We start from the raw sequence: 18,436 nt of genomic DNA, 5'->3' as shown, positions 1-18,436 counted from the left end.
CCATGGAAATAATTTGCATCCGCAAGAGTCCTCCTAACTGGAGATGAGCGAGTATACTCGCTAAGGGCAATTGCTCGAGCGAGCATTGCCCTTAGCGAGTACCTGCCCGCTCGAGACAAAAGGTTCGGGTGCCAGCGCGGGGGAGCGGTGAGTAGCGGCAGTCAGCAGGGGCGCGGGGGGGAGAGAGAGATCTCCCCCCCGTTCCTCCCCGCTCTCCCCCGCAGCTCCCTGCCCGCCGCCGGCACCCGAACCTTTTGTCTTGAGCGGGCAGGTACTCGCTTAGGGCAATGCTCGCTCATCACTAATCCTAACGTTTCCATTGATATCTATGGAAAAAAGTTGAATAGGCCGAAACTATAACCCCAAGTATGCCTTCACAACCCTTATAGCTTTTAGAGCATTCTGGGGATCGTAGCTGCAATTTGGAGACTACTGGTTTACATGATACAGGAGACCATATGAGCAATACAGCGCAGTACTTTTGCTCCTGTCCTTCCATCATGTACTGCTCAGAGGATGTTGGAGGTTATGGACAGGGGAGGAAGTAGCAAATGTGGACAAGATGTCAGAGGAAGTGGAGATATTTTTCAGGTGGAGGATCATATAACATAGACTGAAAATGAAAATAGTAGCTAGACCAGTTACAGGGAACCTATTACAAATGACTAATAGATTCTAAAATTTTAGTCTGTGCCCGGAGTACCCCTTTAATCCATCATAAAATACCCTGAAAGCTATATCAAGACACTTACCTGGTCAAATAAATAGACGGTGACATCGTCAAAGAAAGAGACAGCTTTCTTCTTCCTGTCCAGGTCTGTTGGTTCGACCTGAGGCAAGAAACTGGGTACCTTAAGGAGACTTCTGAGATGCCCACCACTCCCATTATCTGTGATAACAATGGGCACAGTAGCGTGTTCTTCCTCACTCTCTTCACTGTGCTCCTGGATGTTATAGCAGCGGAGCTCTTCATCAGACTCATCGCTGTCATCACTTTCTTCATCCTCGTCATCATCTTCTGGGGAGTCACCAACTCTACCCTCCTTCCGGATCAGTGGAGGAGAAAGACATTTGGGTAGATGGGAGGCTCCCATTGCTTCTCGGTTGCACGATGACTTGTCATCTGCCTGCAGGCCAGTGGTCAGTGTGATGCTACCTGCTGTACCGGGCTTGACAATGCATGCTTTGGTCAGGCACAACTGGACAGGGGACAGTGAGAAGCTCCTGTGTGAGGGGGCTGGCTCTACAGATGAACTTACATTGAGTTGCTTCTCAGTAGAAGAGTCCTTATGATATTCTAACCCCAAACCTTCATCCACTGACTCTTCCCTTACTATCAGAGGGGGATCCAGCAATGAAACCTCCTTTGGAGCAGTAGAAGGTAGAGGAGAAAGAGCTATCTCGGGTATATCTCCTTCCCTGTTTGCAACAGAATGACCTTGATCAGCATTAATGTCCTCAACATTTCCTCCTAAATCTGAGACAGTAGTTTCTATATCCAGCTTTGTACACAGCAAGCTCTCGGAGGCTCCTTGCTGTTCTCTTTCATCTCCTTGGTCTCCCTCCTCCTCTTCCTCACGATTAAAGGAGTCATAGTCTGAGAAATATGCAGAATCTCGGTAGGGATTCTTGGCATCTAGACTTTGTAAATCACTGCTTACTGAACGAGAAATTGGCATATCTCCAGGTTCCAGGCTATGTTCCTGGGACTGACTGAGCTGGTAATAAACTTCAGTTTCTCTGCTGTCTTGTGGCTCTTTTAAAACAAACTCTGGAGACTCATAGTTTTCGGTATCATAACCACTGTCCAGTGCTTTATGCTGGGCACAGGGGGCATACGTTCCAATGCTAAAAGCCTCACAGGAGCTGGCTGTAGATGGCATATCCAAAGAATCTAAAGAGTCTGGAGTCCCTACCTGTTTCTGCAAGGACCTGAAGGATGGAGCCATGTCCCCTCTTTCACTAGAGAGGTCTGTAAACACCCCTGAAGTTAGTTCCATGGTATCTTCGTCTTCACTGTCACTCTGCATCTGGTAAAAGTCTTTAGGAATGGTCTTCTCTGGGTGCTTTATCTCTTTATCGGGAGAAAGTGAGACCCTTTGAGATACAGCAATAGATACATTGTCCTGTTCTGTGGTCGGATGGTTGCATGAAGATTCTGAAATGTCACAATGTATTACCAAACCGACACCAAGAGGATCCATTTCTTGGCATGAATCTATATCTGGACTGGCTGGAGACCCTAGAGGATGGGGGATAAGATTGGAGTGTGGTACAGTGGTTTTAGCTTGTGTGTTTTCTGCAGAAGTGGGAGAGAACTGATGAGGTGGGACCTGAGTTTCCGTACATTTCTGGTTCATGTGCTCCTCAGCTTTATAAAAATCTTCATGCAATCCTTCAACTAAAGGTGTGTTATTATCTCCTTCGCCAGTCTCCATAGCTTGCCATGTTTCAGGTCCGTATGGTGGTAGTGCCTCATTATCCTGGCTGTCTTCTGAGCGGTGGTTACACCAGACACCAGGGCTGTGTTGCTCAGGTTCAGTGGAGATATTATTGTTTGATGAAATGTTTGATGCCCAATGTGGGGAGAATGCAGGAACCTGAGAAGTCCTCTCAGATATGTCTTGCTGAAAGTCACTGTGCTGCGAGGCATCTTCAGTTTTAATTGTAACTGAATCAAATATTTCGCTACAGGTCTTCCCAGTGTCCCCACTTTCTGAAATGTCTGGCAGTGGTATATCTTCTGTGCCAGGCTGTGCTTGGCATAAAGGATCGAAAGATGGTGATGCCCCAAGAGGGTCAACGAAGTCCTTCAATCTGGCACTCTCCTCAACAGGGTGTTCATCTGCCTCATCTCCAAAGGGAGAGCAAGAATTTACGTTTGTGTCCTGATTAGGCCAACAGGTATCTTCACTAGGGCTGTCTACATGTACCAGCAGGGGCTCCATGGAAAGGCTTACAGAAGGACTATTACTGTATGGTTCCTCTTCTATCCCAGATTCTTCTTTATCTTCTTTATCTTTTAGACTGTGCTGTGGGCTGTATTCCTGCTGGACATTGCTGCCTAGATGTTCCTCAATACGGATGTAGTAGTCCCCTGCCACAGATGGACTGCGGGCACTCACAACTGGTACCAACTCAAGTGGCCGAGAGTCAGGATTACAGTCCTTATTCTCATATCCAGATGGTGACACACCCAGACTGAGTCGGTCTCCAGTGCCTGTTGTGTAGTACATGTCTTGGTATGGTTGGCAACCTGGACTCAATGGGTATTGCTCATGTCGTCCACGCTCCCACTTATACTCAAAGTTGAGCCCCTGGCTTGTTTGAGTGACAGTTAACACATCATCACCATCCGAGTGAAATCCATCAGAGGAGAAATGCTCCAGCAGTGGGTAGGAAGAGAGTTCTGTGTCATGGTGGCCCCCACTATCAGCTCCACCATTTGGTTTCATGGCGTTCCAGCGCTTTTCAAACTCTTCCTCCAGCTCGCCAGCGCCCTTAACACTCAAGTAGGAGAGAAGAAGGTGTACCTCCTCGGCTGAGGGTCTTTGCTCTGGCTGCAGCCAGCAAAACTGCATCACCTCATACCTGAAAGAGAATGCAAACATGAGTACAAGCAATAACACGGGCATTAAAGATCAAATGGGACATGTTACTGCTAATGACCACTATTTATAATCTTCGGACAGAACACAGACAGGGAGATGTGAGATATCCAAGCAAGAGGGAGGGGACTACACAGTTGCACCCCTTTTAACTGTATCCACATCCTTGGAACACACATATAGTTGAATACAGTGGCAGAGCAGGAATACATCAGCTTCTTGCCCTGCCATATGACTGGTGTGCTGCTCTCCGTCTGAGCCAGAGCCGTGTCACTAGTGTGAGACCAACTCCGGTCACCTGTAGCGCAGCTTCCTTGGTTGCCAGAAAAACAAGTTTCCTGGCATCCAAAAGGGAGGAAGGAGTGCGGCATCAGCATAGGCTCTTTCTGATTCCAGCGCTAATGTGGCATACCGGCGAATCACCTTCATTGGATGGACGCCTAGCAGGAGTGTAAGGTGCATTTTCAGTGGCACTTTTACTGTGTGGGGGCATTGGGGCACTAAATGGAGATTTTTAACTGTGTAGAGGGTACTAAGGGTTAATTTTTACTGTGAGTATGGTACTAAGGGGGCACAATAACTGTAAGCATTTTCACTGTGTGGGAGCACAAGGGGGGGCATGTTTACTATGTATAGACACCAAATAGGGCACAATTACTTGATGGAGTCACAAAGGGGGCACTATTACTGTGTGGGTAACCAAATAAAGCTGTGTTCAGCAAAGATGGCCACTATTGTGTGGGACACTTACCATCTGGGGCACCTGTTTGGCATTTTTGGGGGGGTAACTATAGTTATAGGGACATGCACAATATTAGGAGACGCACATGAATTAGACGTTTATGTAGAGAGTGGAGAATAGGTTGGGTGCTTGAAAAACAAGAATCCATAAATGTCTAAGCAGTAAACTCTACAGAGATAGGTCATTGTCAAGAAACGTCGTTATGGAGGTCCAAGGCAGATGGAGAAGTAAAGGGAAAGTGAATGACGTCATTCAAAGAACACATCACCTATGAGTCCTTGAAATTCAAAGCACTGTAGTCAGTTATACGGTCTGCAGAGCACCCGTGTACAACTGTACGGTCACTGTAGGACGGTAATATTGGTTTTGGTGTAGTGCTTTTAATTCACTAAGGCCACCTGCACACGAACAGATTCGCATTTCAGCAGCAAATACCGTCCATAGCATGCTATGGAAAAACGCTTTTTCCTGTACATTTGCGGAAACCAATTGCGGTTTCCGTGCGCAGAGAAAAAAACGCAGCATGCTCCATTTTCATGCTGTGTCCGCATGGACGGCTTCCATTGAAGTCAATGGAAGCCGTCCAACCTGCGGCCCATCCGTAATTGACATTGTGGACAGGTCGTGAATTCTGCGTCATCGCCTAGCGACGGCGCAGGTGAAAATAAATTTGTATACAACTATCTGTACAGCAGATGTCCGAGGGTGAGCAGCCGGGTCCATCCGCAGTACAGATGAAGAAGCAAAAATACAAGTAAGCGTGGACGCCAGCTGCTGTCAGGGTCAGATCCCACAGTGGAATCCGGCTCTCCCGTGTGCAGGCAGCCTAGCAGTATGGTGGTATTGTTTAGTCACAATGTGATGCTATAACTTGTTTAAGGCCTCCTTCACATAGCCAAATGTGTCTCAGCACAACGCATTTGCTTTTTTTGTGCGTATATCGGCGCATTTTACTGTATTTTTTGCACATGCAGGGCATGTTGATTTGCGCACAGTAGCTGAACTCGCCTTGATTTAAATGGCTAAAGGCCTAACCTGTTTCAGATGGGTTCTCTTCACAGAATTGCGCACATCCCATAGACTTCTATTGGGACCATTAGTGTGCGAATGCGCACAAAATAGAGCAAGTCCTATTTTTTTGAGAGAAATGTGCACACAAAAAAGGAAGATCTGTGAGAATCCACTGATATCAATGGGTTCCATTCTCTGTGTACTGTACGTGAAAATGTTACGTGTGCAAATACGCCCGTGTAAAGGAGCCCTAAGGGAACTACATGTACGACAGTATTATTTAGGGTCAGTGTACACATGCCTGGCGTATTTGTATGCGCAAAAAAACATTCAAGCATGCTCCCATTGATTTCAACGGGCAATTTAGTTTAGTTAGGTCAATATGTGCTATTTTCGTGCACAAGACGCACAAAAATAGAACATGCATAGGAACCAATGAGTTTTTACATTGCATATTACATATGCAAATTTTGCATGCGTAATATGCAGTGCAAATGCGTTTGTGTGAATGCGCCCTTGGTGAGTGCTCTCTCCCAGGACAGGCGGGGGAGGTGTACCGGACAGCACACTTTGCTGAGAGGAGCACGTGGCTGATGGTGTTTAGGGAGAGAGGGTCCCAGTCTTCTTGGAGACAGGAAACTTTTCTCTCGCATCACCACCAGCCATGCGCTCTGCGGCAGAAGGAGTTCTGATAATGCTACATTACAATATGTAATTTCAAGCTATTTATAACCAAACTGATTAGAAAAGCCACCTTTCTGTAAGCTGATGCAATTAAGACCTCTTCCACACAGGCGATATCCTCGCATTGCGTGACCACGAGACATCACATATTTGTAGAGGCCATGGCTTCTTCCACACATGCAATATTTTGTAGCATGCGAGATAGCAAGATTACAAAATCGTGGCATGCTCTATACTGCAGCGATTTTTTATTTTTTTTTGTAGCCCCTGTTTCCCTATGGAGTCTGCGATTTTCTAGCATCAATTAGCAGCCACTAGCGACACGCATGCTATGCTATGTAAGAAAACTCTGCCTGCTATGCAAATTCTCCAGGGCGGGCTTTTTGAGCCTCTCAGAAGGGATTTCCCAGCAGCGTAGGGGAAGGTTCTGGAGAGCAAAGCAAGAACTGCGAGGAGTTACAGTAGCCATCCTGAGGAAATGTCAAGGCGCCAATGGGCCAACATTTCCCACACGAGTCAATGTGCCGCGCTGAAAGATGCCACACTGACACACCCAAAGGTAAAAGTTATACAGGTGTGTGACTTAAATGAAAATTGCGAGTGGGCTGTGTCAGAGACGGTGCACTTCACACCTGTCTGATAACTAATTCTCTCGCGCTATAACATCGCATGAGAAAATGTTAGAATTTTTGCGAGAAAAGCGCAAGTGCATAGCAGTGACAGCGATGCGAATTTTTTTTTGCATCCAAATTGCTATCGCCCGTGTGGAAGAGGCTGTCCTGGCAGAAATGTGTTCACACTAGTGGTATGTTAGCTCACAGTCCCCCAGAAAAAAACACTGGCGCTTCCAAACCATATCTGGTCTGCCCAACTTACCATGTCTGTGCTATGCATAAGGCCTTAGTCAGACGGGCGTTTTTTCGCGCGATTTGCGGATCGCATGACGGATGCGCATCCACAAATCGTGTGACCGGTGAGCGCAAGTCGCCCGAAAATCTGCTCCTAGCCGCGTTTCATTAGAAACGGGCCGGAGCTGTCCAGCGCATTGCATTCAATGGAGACGGCAATAGAGCCGCCTCCATTTAAAGCAATGCGCTGCGGGTGAGCCCGGGATGAATTGTCGGTAAGGGCTTAAATATATAAGCCCTTCCCTGCAATTCATCCTAAAATGTGTTAAAATAAAAAAAAATTGTATACTCACCTTCTCCCGGCAGCCGGAGCTCCGTGCGGCCGTCCTGCAGTGGGTGTGAAGGGGGTGTGAGTCAGACCTGCCCCCTGATTGGCTCAGCGCTGAGCCAATCAGAGGCATGCCTCACTCACACCCATTCATGAATTCATGAATGGATGTGAGTCAGACCTGCCCCTGATTGGCTCAGCGCTGAGAGGCAGCAGTCACTCACCCATTCATGAATTCATGAATGGGTGTGTGAGTGAAACCGGCCTCTGATTGGTCAGGTATGTGACCAATCAGAGGCAGATCATTCAGCAGGCGGGGATTTTAAAGCCCCGCCGGCTGAATAGTGCCGAGAAGCAGTTCAGGAGAACTGACAGCGGCCGCGGCTGGACTCCAGCTGCAGCGGAAAGGTGAGTATACAATTTTTTTTTATTTTAACACATTTTAGGATGAATTGCAGGGAAGGGCTTATATATTTAACCCCTTCCCGACAATTCACCCCGCGCACGCCGGCAGCCCATTGCTTTCAATGGAGCGGCTGTATTGCCGCTCCATTGAATTCAATGGGCAAACATCGTTCTTCTCTGCCACAGCTGTTACAGCTGTGGCAGAGAAGAATGATTTGTCTTCTATATGTTCTCAATGGGGTCGGCGCTGCTGCCGCCGGCCCCATTGAGCGCATATACAGAAGAGAACAGGAATCGCAGATCGCAGATAGGTGCGATCTGCGATTTTTTGTTCTATAATTTATCGGACGAGCGCATAAAAAGCGCTCATGTGTCCGATACCATTGCAAAGCAATGGTTTTATAAAATCGCCGGACGCATGCGCATGCGCAAATCGCGGCTAAAAACGCCCGTCTGACTAAGGCCTAAGAGAGGGTTGGTCAACTTCATTCACGTGTGCCCTTAAGTTATTATTTTCATTCCTCTTGGAATAATAATTCTGGATCATCTTGAAACTCTGCATTGTACTGTTCCTCTGTTAGGGACCCTTTACATGGGGAGACGGCCGAGGGCTTACCGATTAGAATACTTATATAATGATTATTACTCCTGTGAATGGAGGTGGAGTGCGCTAGAAAAGTTTTCCGGCTGCCTCTCTCCATTCAGAGTAAACAGGCAGTCGTTCATAGATGCCTGTTTACACAGACCAATTATCATCAGGTTTTTATAATAAGCGAATGAATTATTGCTTTTTGGCCATTTCACACTGAACGATTATCGCTCAGTTTCGTGCAATCCAATGATTACTTGAACGGTAATCATTCTATGTAAAAGGGCCTTATTCTTGCCGTAAATGTATGAATAAATGAAATTCTGGGTTTTCCAAGTCTCATGGTTAGTAGGATGTGTCCTTCTGTAGCCTCGGGGCAGTCATACACATGAAATAGCAGTTCTTTCCCCTGACGTCCCCATAAAATGCACACTTTAGTGATTGTGCGTGTTTATTTCCATGGGAAAAGGGTGGCAGCTAATCTCCCCTGGGGACAAAGAATCAGGAATGAAATATATCGTGCTAAGGGCTTATTCAGATGGCCTACACAGAGTGCAGGAGTTTGAAAAAAGAGGCGGGAAGACAGCGGCTGCCCGTGTTCCCCGCACGCGGTAGTCACTACGTGCAGGTAAGATAGGGCAAGTCCTATCTGTTCCCGGCCGTACAAATCACATCCAGGAAAAGAGGTGGTGAAAACAAAGCCAATGAAATACCATAGAGATCAGTGGTTTTCGTTTTGTCCCATTTAAGGCTGTGATTATCACATGGGACAAAACCGCACTTGTCTGAATCTGCTCTAAACCTTCTTTCTCCCAACAACTGCCTACAGTGAAAAAACGGGTGGCCCCAAAAATATTACATCATTAGGTGATCCTGACAAAATCGAAAGGCGTGGCCAAGTTTTTTCCAATGTGTATCTGCGTCCCAAACTTTAGCATTCATTTAAATCTGTGTTGCAGTGTATATGCCACAATTTGTTTTTCACATGCAGGATGAAAATTTGTGTACGGAAAATAAAGTAACCCTATCACTGCTTGTTGTGGATTTGTCGCCGGACTGGCCCCATAGAAAGGAGCTAATCTGCTGGCGGTCTGCACCAACTGCAGATTCATAGCCGAAATCTGTGGCTCCTGGATGGTTCTCTGATGTGGTTCATGAAGCGGATTCATGTCAGATAGGACCAATGTGGATTCCACCATGTAAACAATCCAGTAGATCTAAGCTTTTTTGGTTTTATTTTAAACTTATCTGGACTTGTGGATTTTGCTCAGATCCACAATGACAGGATCCGCTTGCAGACTTCTTCTTCAGTGAATTCAATGGGGAAAACCTGCAAGAAATCTGCATTTTCCGCAGCAGAAATTTTCAAACTGCAGAATTAAAAATCTGCTCAATGTTCATGTGAAGATTTTATGCTCCATGTAGATGAGATTTGTTAAAATCTCATCCTCATGTCTTGTAGTGGAATTTGCTATGGACTTTCTGCTACATGTGCATTTACTCTAAAGCCGCCGGCACTGATTGGGTAGTATCAGAGTGGATAAGGGCAGGTCCACCTGACAAGGGCAGTGATGACGCCCACTTATTAATTCTTTCATACATTTCTAAGAGGACCAAGGGACGTTTTACACGGGCTGATTACATTTTTCAGATTCCTGCATCCAGTGTAAATCTGGAAATTATCATTCAGTGTAAATGCTGCCCGACTGAACGGTGAACGAGAATTTGCAGAAAACTGAAGAGGGATCAGCCATGTAAACAGGCCAGCAATCACTAATGAACGACGGCCTGTTTACTGTGAATGGAGGTGGATGGGTCGGAACGATCCTCGATCAACTCTATTCATTGAGCAATGCTCGTTCTTATGTCAAAGCACAGGAACCATTGTCGCTGGGATGACTTGTCGGGCATCTGTGCCTGGCAGGTCGGCTCGTGTAAAAGGGCACAATGAAGAGTTGTAAAACAAATTTCTTGAGCATAAATACTGCATGTGGAATGGAAGTATTTACTAGAAGACATGTCAGGAGTGCTGTCAGGTCCCATTTCAAGGAGGAGTCCAATCTCATACATTTATGGCATATCTGGTAGATATGGTCACACCTCTGGGATCCTCACTTCTACAACCCCGTCGTGACTCACCTCTATGGCAAAGATTACGGAAACAGCTGAACTGGTTGTACTACGTTGCTTTCATAATGGTTACTCACTTCTATGGGAGTTATAGAAATAGTTTAGAATAGTCAGTTCCACTGTTTTTACCACTGCGGGCTGCGGCATCAGGACGGCTATTCCCAGCTCAGCCATGATAGACTGAGATAGAAATACCCATTTAACCCTTTCCAATCCACTGTCTGACGTCTAAAGACATTATGATTTAAGGTTGTACAGCTCCGATGTTTCAAGATGCCCGTCGGGGTTCTGTTACTGTATATTGCCAGCCTCTCTGCTGTTTGAGTCTATCCAACATGTCACCTCATGCAGTACTGGCTTTAGCCAACATATAGCGCTGTTGTATAACAGCAGAAAAAGAGTAAGCCCCCGAGGAAAACCAGGATACAAATTGGTTTGGAAAGGGTTAAAGTGGACATTCATGGCAATATTTTCATGGAGAGATATCTAATCTGCATGGATGGCCACCTTCATATGGTCTGACATGTACAGGTTATGTGATATTGTGTTGAGTAGTCAGTCGAGTAGTTTGTGACCTTTGTTGTGACCTTTGCTACGTTTCTATGGTGTATAATCCATGATGTGTAGGTTCCTCTGGTGACTTATCCAAGTTCTTTACATGTTTTTCTGGTTGGAGAAAATCCCTGGTGACTTCTAGTTTCCAAGATGACACAGTTGGCGCATCTACTCCCTCTCTGGTGTGTACTGCGGAAATTGTATTCCCTTCAATCTTAGGTCTATACTTTGGCATCTGCAGAACAGCCATAGATGCTTGACGCTTCAGATATCGGTCATACAGTTAAAGGGATTCTCAGCTTTACACAATCCCCACTTGTTAGAAGGGTCCCTTGACAATACGCTGATAACAAAGTGCCCCCCCCCCCCCCCCCATTGAGACCACCAGCAATCAGCGATTTTCTGTAGGAATATCTGGCAGTAAGGGTGCACACACACGGGCGAGCTTCACGCATGAGCGCCATCCGATAGCGATATGGACGGAACGTGAGTGTGTTAATAACATATTGATTGCAATGTGTTTATTCACATGAGCCATTTTTCTCTTGTAGTAATACTGCAAGATTGAAAAATCACTGCATGACCTATTTATGGACGATTCTTTTTTTTTTTTTAGCATTGAAAACTTGTGGAAGCACTTGCGACAGCCCGGTATTCTACTGACCGAGGGGAGAAAGTTTAGCGAAGCCAAGCTGTCTCCTCCTCCCTTTGCCGGCTGAGAGCAGCAATAGAAGCTCCCATTGAAGCCTATGGGAGCTGCCGGCAAAGGGCGGTAGGGGGCGTCTGGGGGTGGAGATGGGAGGGAATTTAGCAACGCGAGCCGCTGCTAAAGTCCCTCTTTCCGCCTACCTTTGCTGGCAGCTCCCATTGGCTTCTATGGGAGCTGCCGGCTGATCGCGGCTAATAAATAGGGCAAGACCTATGTTTTCTGGCTGCACGTAAGAATGGCCGTCTGCAATCCACAGCTATTTTTTCCAGTTGGCCGATTTTACACGCCGGAAAACTGCACATCTGACCGAATGCATTAGAATCCAATGCTTCAGATGGTCGCGATTTCAGCGACAAAATAGCCGTGATAAAACGTTTATGTGAATAATGCCTAATACAGGATATGTCCTCCAGAGTGATGCTCTTTGTATCTGCTCCCCACTCTGGCCAAGAGAAGAGAACAGACCATGATTCCAATGGTCACCATGTAATGCTTTATACCTCCTGTGATGGCGCTGCAGGACAGCTGAACACTTAATGCTGGCTTATCCCATAGATAACAGCTGATTGCTGGAGGTGCTCAGGACCCACTGCTGGGGGGATCTCTTCTATGAATATTGGGGTATACCCAGGTAGTAAATTTTCCATAGTTGTAGGTTGGTCCACAAGTGCATACATATATATGTAACTGGGGTTCTCTTACCAGCGGTCCGCGAGGAGTTGTTTAAGTTGGGGTTTAGGTAGTTTGAGCTGTTGTTCCTTGATAACATAGCAGAGGACCTGACGATCAGAGTATGTGTCATAGGGCTGATGTCCGAATTCAAACAGCTCCCAGAGAGTGATACCCAGCGACCTTTGTGGGAAAGAAGACGTCATATAAACCACTGAATGACACCAGCATTTACGCAATCCTTATGGGCACAGTCATAACGTACAGTGAAACACATGGAGTAGTTTGTAAGTTTGTAGTTTCTTAAAGCTAATTTCATTGGAAAAAACACATGATTTCCTGCGGTTTATTCCTGACGCTCCCGCTGCCTCCATTTGCATAGCAGGGATAATATAATTAAGGGCTTTCTTTTTTTTCCACTGGCGCTCAGACTGTAAACACGACACTGGGCTCTCTTTGTTTTAACTTGTTCAGTTACTTGGTGAACTTTGGCTCACTCAGTCTTTGCCTGTAACTTATAATTACCAGCGTAAAATGTGTCTCACCCCACCCTCGGCCTTCAAAAGAAGTCAGCCTCAATGTCAGGACATCTTTGCATCTGGTAATCACTTGGCCTCAGTGATAGTATACCTTCCATCCCTCCCAGCTGACCTGAGTGTACGGGGCAAAGCCTACAGATGCAGAGATTGCGCCAGCAGTGAAAAGCATGGAGTCAGCTACAGCAAGATGTATAGGAAGTTTGTTTCTCCTTCCTGTGTATATGTAGCCAATTGGAACCCCCAAAGATTAGACACCAGCACCATCTACTTCCGGGTACATTGGCTATCCGGCTCCTGGGAGTTGTCTAGCCCTGACAGAGGGCCCCAGGGAGAGCGAAGGAGACAACTAACCCAGAAAATAAACAGAAAATGAATCCCTTCTTGCAACAGTCATTTTTGGTCAGAGCTTTTTCACTTTTTAATCCCCGCCTTTCAAGAACTATAACTTTTCTAGTCACCATCGGAACACTGTGCCATATAATGTATTGAGAAACTCTACTATACTTTTTACATTTAGTCGAATGTATAAAAACTCACACAACAGCACCATGTTTTTTGGGTTTAGTTCTTACAGTCTTCGCTGTGCCATAGAAATGAACTGATAGCTTTATTCGACAAGTTGGTACGATTATGGCAACGCTAAGCTTGTATTGTTTTTATCATGTTGTACTATTTGTGGTGAGATGAAGTTTTTATTGTTACCATTACTGATTATCTAATTTATGGGGGGAGGCAAAGTGAGCAAATAACCGCAAATCTGGTATTCTGTATTTTTTTTCTCTTTTACAGCATTCACTGTGGGATACAGAACACAATATTGCTGTTTTATAGATGCGAAATTAACAACTACATTTATTTTTTATAGCTGTGTCAAATTATTTCATATTCTACAAGGGCAATAGGACTATCCCGTGTGTGAACATATATATATAAATATATATATATATATATATATATATTATGGCCTTCAACATACACTACGTGCTATCCTATCAGACCTTGCCTCTGCAGAACAAAGGGTCTTCGCTAGATCCCTGGTTGTCATAAATAGTTCTAAACCTGTGATCACTAGAGGGGAGCTCCCATATGTTAATGTATTAGATGCCACTGTCACTATTGACTGTAGCAACTAACGGCCCATTTAGACACAACGATTATTGCTCAAGATTCGCTCAAGAGCCGTCTTTTGAGTGATAATTGGTGCGTGTAAACTTGCGCCTATTGTGCATTTTCCGTTACCTATTCGTCACCGTTGTCTTTCAGTCCGCTTAAAATCCATCGTTCGGCAGTTCGCTATTCGTTTGGTTTAAATGACATTTGTTCAGCGATTTGAGGGGAGTGTTTAATCATTTAGCGGGGCGTACATTCAGCCGGCTAAAGGCAGAGCGATTGGCTGTCGGGAGGACAAAGCTTTGATTTTAACACGCCCATCAAGTACTCAACCATTGGCCGTGCCGTTGTGACGCACCCTGCAAGCAGCAACCAAGACCATTGAAAAATTATTTCGCCTTTTTAAACGCACGTGTGAAGGTCTTGGATTCACGGATTATTTTTATTTAGGCTCGCGCGAATTTCTGAGCTAGAGATTATTTACATTCCAATGACAAAAATACTATCGTTTGTACCACCGAGTTTTTCTTTTACTTTTATATTAACCCCTTAATGACATGGCCTATTTTGGCGTTGAGGACCAAGCGATTTTTGGTATTTTTCCATCTCCATTTTTCAAAAGCCATAACTTTTTAATTTTTCCGTCGACGCGGCCGTATAAGGGCTTGTTTTTTGCGTGGCGAGCTGTAGTTTTTATCGGTGCCACTTTTGGGTATATAGACAATATCGTAAAACTTTTGATTATTTTTTTATGATAACAGGAAGAGAAAACGCAACAATTCTGCCATAGGATTTTTTATTTTTTTTACAGCGTTAATCATGCAGCATAAATGACACACTAAATTGTTTCTGCGGGTCGGTATGGTTACAACGATACCAAAATTCTTATATTTTTTTAGGTTTTTACACTTTTTTGCAATAAAACCCCTTTCAAAGTCCTGTAACTTTTTTATTTTTCTATGTACAGAGCTCTATAAGGGCTTATTTTTTGCGAGATGAGCTGTAGTTTTTGTTGGTACCATTTGGGGGAATGTACGGCTTTTTTGATCACTTTTATTGCATTTTTTGGGAGGCAAAATGCTAAAAATTTGCATTTTGCCTCTGTTTTTTAGCTTTTTTTTAAATGCTTTTTGCCGTACAAAATAAAAAGCATGTTCAACTTTTTGTACACATCGTTACAGACGCCCCAATACCCAATATGTGGGGTTTTAATTTTTTTTACCTTTTTTTATGCTAATATTAGAAAAAGCATTAAAAAAAGGTTTTTTTTTTTACATTTTTTTACATTTTTCTTATTTTTACATTTTTATTTTCTTTTTTTTTTAATTTTTTTTTACACAATTTGAGTCCCTATGATCGCTGTCATAAGGCATGGCAGAGCTTATACAGCGATCATAGGCATAGGCAATACAGGACACCAGTGTCTGGCGTCCTGTTGCCATGGTGACAGGCCGGGCTCTCGCGATGACATCGCGAGAGCCGGCCGGAGACTCAGAGGGAGAGCGCTCCCTCTGTGAACTCTTTCCCTGCCGCGATCTACTTAGATCGCGGCAGGGAAGGGTTAACAGCGGGGGGCGCATCTCCGATGCCCCCCCGCTGTTGCAGCGGGATGCCGGCTGTGACTGACAGCCGGCTCCCGCTGCGGGATAGCGCGAGGTCAGTCATGATCTCGCGCTATCCCAATGACGTACCGGTACGTCATTTTGCGCGAAGTACCAGCCTGCCATGACGTACCGGTACGTCATGGAGCGGGAAGGGGTTAAAGACATCTAGTTTCTTTCTGTCGCTGCCAAGCAGCTCGGTTTTCTTTAAAGACAAGATAAGCGCAGCCATGATTTTCACGAGCCGATACAAAGAAGCTCTTTTTTTCCCCTTCACTAAATGCGCACACCTTTCAAACAAACTGTCGCTCAATTATCGTTTAATGCAAACGCTACACAACGATAGTCTAACGACTGTAATGCCCGGCCGCTACGTCAATTTTCCAACGATTTTCATTGGATTAAAACGTCCGTCTTTAAAAGCAAAACCATCACTCACTTATGATCGTTATAACGAATTTTGAGCGATAATCGTTGTGTCTAGATGGCCCTTAAGTGGTTACTAGACAGAATCTAAGTTATATCCGATTTGCACCATTGCAGGTGGGGGTTCAGCTCCTGAGGTTTGCTTCATTCGCTCCCCTGTGATATGTACGCCTCCTGTGAAGATGTCGTTAAACAGATCTTTGTGTTCCCCAACAGCAGACATTGGGGAATAGTTCTGCTATTACATTGTTGATGGATTCTTAAGGCTCACTATGCACTTTAGCTGTCTGACAAATGCTAGTCCGCTATTCCTCCCAACCCTCCATATAGATACATACTTGCTTCGGCTGACCGTGCATACGCACTCAGTGAGGAAAAGAGGGTAAGCTGCTGACAGACACCTTTGGTGGTGCCTTATGTTACCTGAGAATGGAAGGATTGGCCATGTTGAAATTCAATATGCCCAATCCTTCTTTTCCCCTGACATCTGGTGTTTGGAGAGACTTGGGGGGCCTCTATCCACTTTAGTTTGTCTATTTAAAATTGGAATGTTCTACCAGTATTCATCGTATGTTCATGAACAACTTTAGAAATTGGAAGGATCTGCAGACAATTATCTAAGGGCCCTTTTACATGGGCTGAGAAATTGTTCAGATTCCCACAATCAGTCTGAATGCATGCATAATTGAAGGACAGACAATAAATTCGTTCATCGTTCAGTTATTGCAGGCATAAAAACTGAGCGATGATCAGCCTGTGTAAATAGGAAAGTCGTTCATCTATGAATGACTGCCTGTTTGCTGTGAATGAAGGCAGGTGAGCCGGAACGATCCCCCGATCCTCCTCCATTCACTGGTGATCATCGTTCCCCTGTAAACGCACAGGCACGATCATCGCTGGGACAATCTGTCGGACGCAGATGCCGTCCCACATAAAAACATCCTTCCGTGTATGCTAAAAGGGATTTCTAGAGTGAGAAAAACATGGCGGCTTTTTCTGACAGACACAGTGCCACACCTCTTTATAGGTTGTGTCTTGTACTGCATCTCTCCTCCAAAGAAATGCAATACCACATGCAACCTGGGAGCGGAAGTGGCGCTGCTTCTGGAAGAAAGCAGTCATATTTTTTTTAATCCTGGACAACTTCTTTAACTTTATTTAGCCACGCATTATATGAAAGAGTTTTGGCGCCTCTACTAACTTTGGTCTAACCCTAATTGGGCTGCTAGAAAATTGCTCCTACTCTGTTTAAGCTTGTGACCTCACTGCAGCAAAGAGTAATGTCAATTTGTCGCCTACAAATGTTCTATTTTGAAGACTAGGAGGTTACACATGGTTATTCTTTATTACTAGACAGAGCCTTCTGGGACCTTATGTAAGATCTGAACTAGGGTCCCTAAGAGTGTCCTCTTATGTGACAGAGGAGTCCTTCGGATGCTAGGTCACCTAGATGGAAAGTAACTCGTCATGTACTGCTCATGGTTCTACTTTGTCCTGTCCTTTGCTTTTTTTTTGGCATTGCAAAAATATTTTGTATAAAAAAATCTTCAATCACACGAAACCGCTTGCTAGTTTGAGCCCCTAAAAAACTTTACTTGTATTAAAACACAGTGTTAAATGTGCCTTTGTAGCAAATACTTGAAGAAGATATTCTGTAACCACCTTTAGAAAATGAGGAATTACAGCTGCTATTGGACAAAACCTATAGATGAGCCGTTTTTCATGCCTATAAGACCTACCATACATAAAGCAAGATTAAAGCATAATAAACTGTAACTCTGGCAATAACAATGTTCACAAGTACGAAGATCGGACTGAGGAAACACGTGTCCTCCCTGCACATAGCAACATATGGGATTCACTGTTGCATATAATACTGGGCCAATATCGTGAGCTTCCATGAACAAGAAACTTGGTTGACATTTACAGAACGCTATGGTCTTATGGGGTCCACAGAGCCCCCTGTACGGTAGCAGCATGGAAGTAAACCAGCGACTCAACTGACTAGTATGTAACACGCAGGATGATAAAGGAGGGCATATCTACATGTTGCTTGTCCTCTATGGACCTAATATGCTACATAAATCTATAAGCGAGCAAACTAAACTAAACTCCTCTGTAGTACAACTTCTTCTTGCTACAAATACATTTTTATCAAACTATATGCTCTTTTAAGTTTAGGTTTATCCGCCTTTTATGTGCACATCATTTGCTGCAGGGGTCAGCTGATATTGTCTTGGGGTAGATCTTTCTACTTCGATTAAGTACTCTACTTTTCTATAATGCAGTTATTAGACACTACTAATAATTCCATAGACCCGTGGTCAGTGCTATGGCACAAAATCACAAGGGGATCGAAGTAAGAAAGCTGCACCCCTGTCTTAAGCCCAGGCCCCCTTTACATTTACATAATTGTCGCTAGGCTTTACAAGTCTATCCTTCCCATCATGTGTAAGGTAGCAATATAAAGCTGCCACTTAAT

The 18,436-nt window shown here is 44.7% G+C and overlaps 1 protein-coding gene across 1 annotated transcript in view; it reads right to left on the bottom strand.

Moving 5' to 3' along the window:
• AATK (apoptosis associated tyrosine kinase) overlaps window positions 1-18,436 on the bottom strand; it is an 82,325-nt gene that overhangs the window by 17,557 nt on the left and 46,332 nt on the right. The window contains exons 9-10 of the mRNA XM_066586672.1: window positions 12,312-12,461; window positions 753-3,591 (exon numbers count right to left, since the gene is read on the bottom strand). Of these exons, the coding sequence (XP_066442769.1) occupies window positions 753-3,591; window positions 12,312-12,461 (2,989 nt within the window). The remainder of the gene's footprint in view (window positions 1-752; window positions 3,592-12,311; window positions 12,462-18,436) is intronic.

This window comes from Eleutherodactylus coqui, chromosome 13 (assembly GCF_035609145.1).
Source record: "Eleutherodactylus coqui strain aEleCoq1 chromosome 13, aEleCoq1.hap1, whole genome shotgun sequence".
NCBI lineage: Eukaryota > Metazoa > Chordata > Amphibia > Anura > Eleutherodactylidae > Eleutherodactylus > Eleutherodactylus coqui.
The sequence above is the reverse complement of the archived record's forward strand: the minus strand, read 5'-3'. Positions and strand labels throughout refer to the sequence as shown.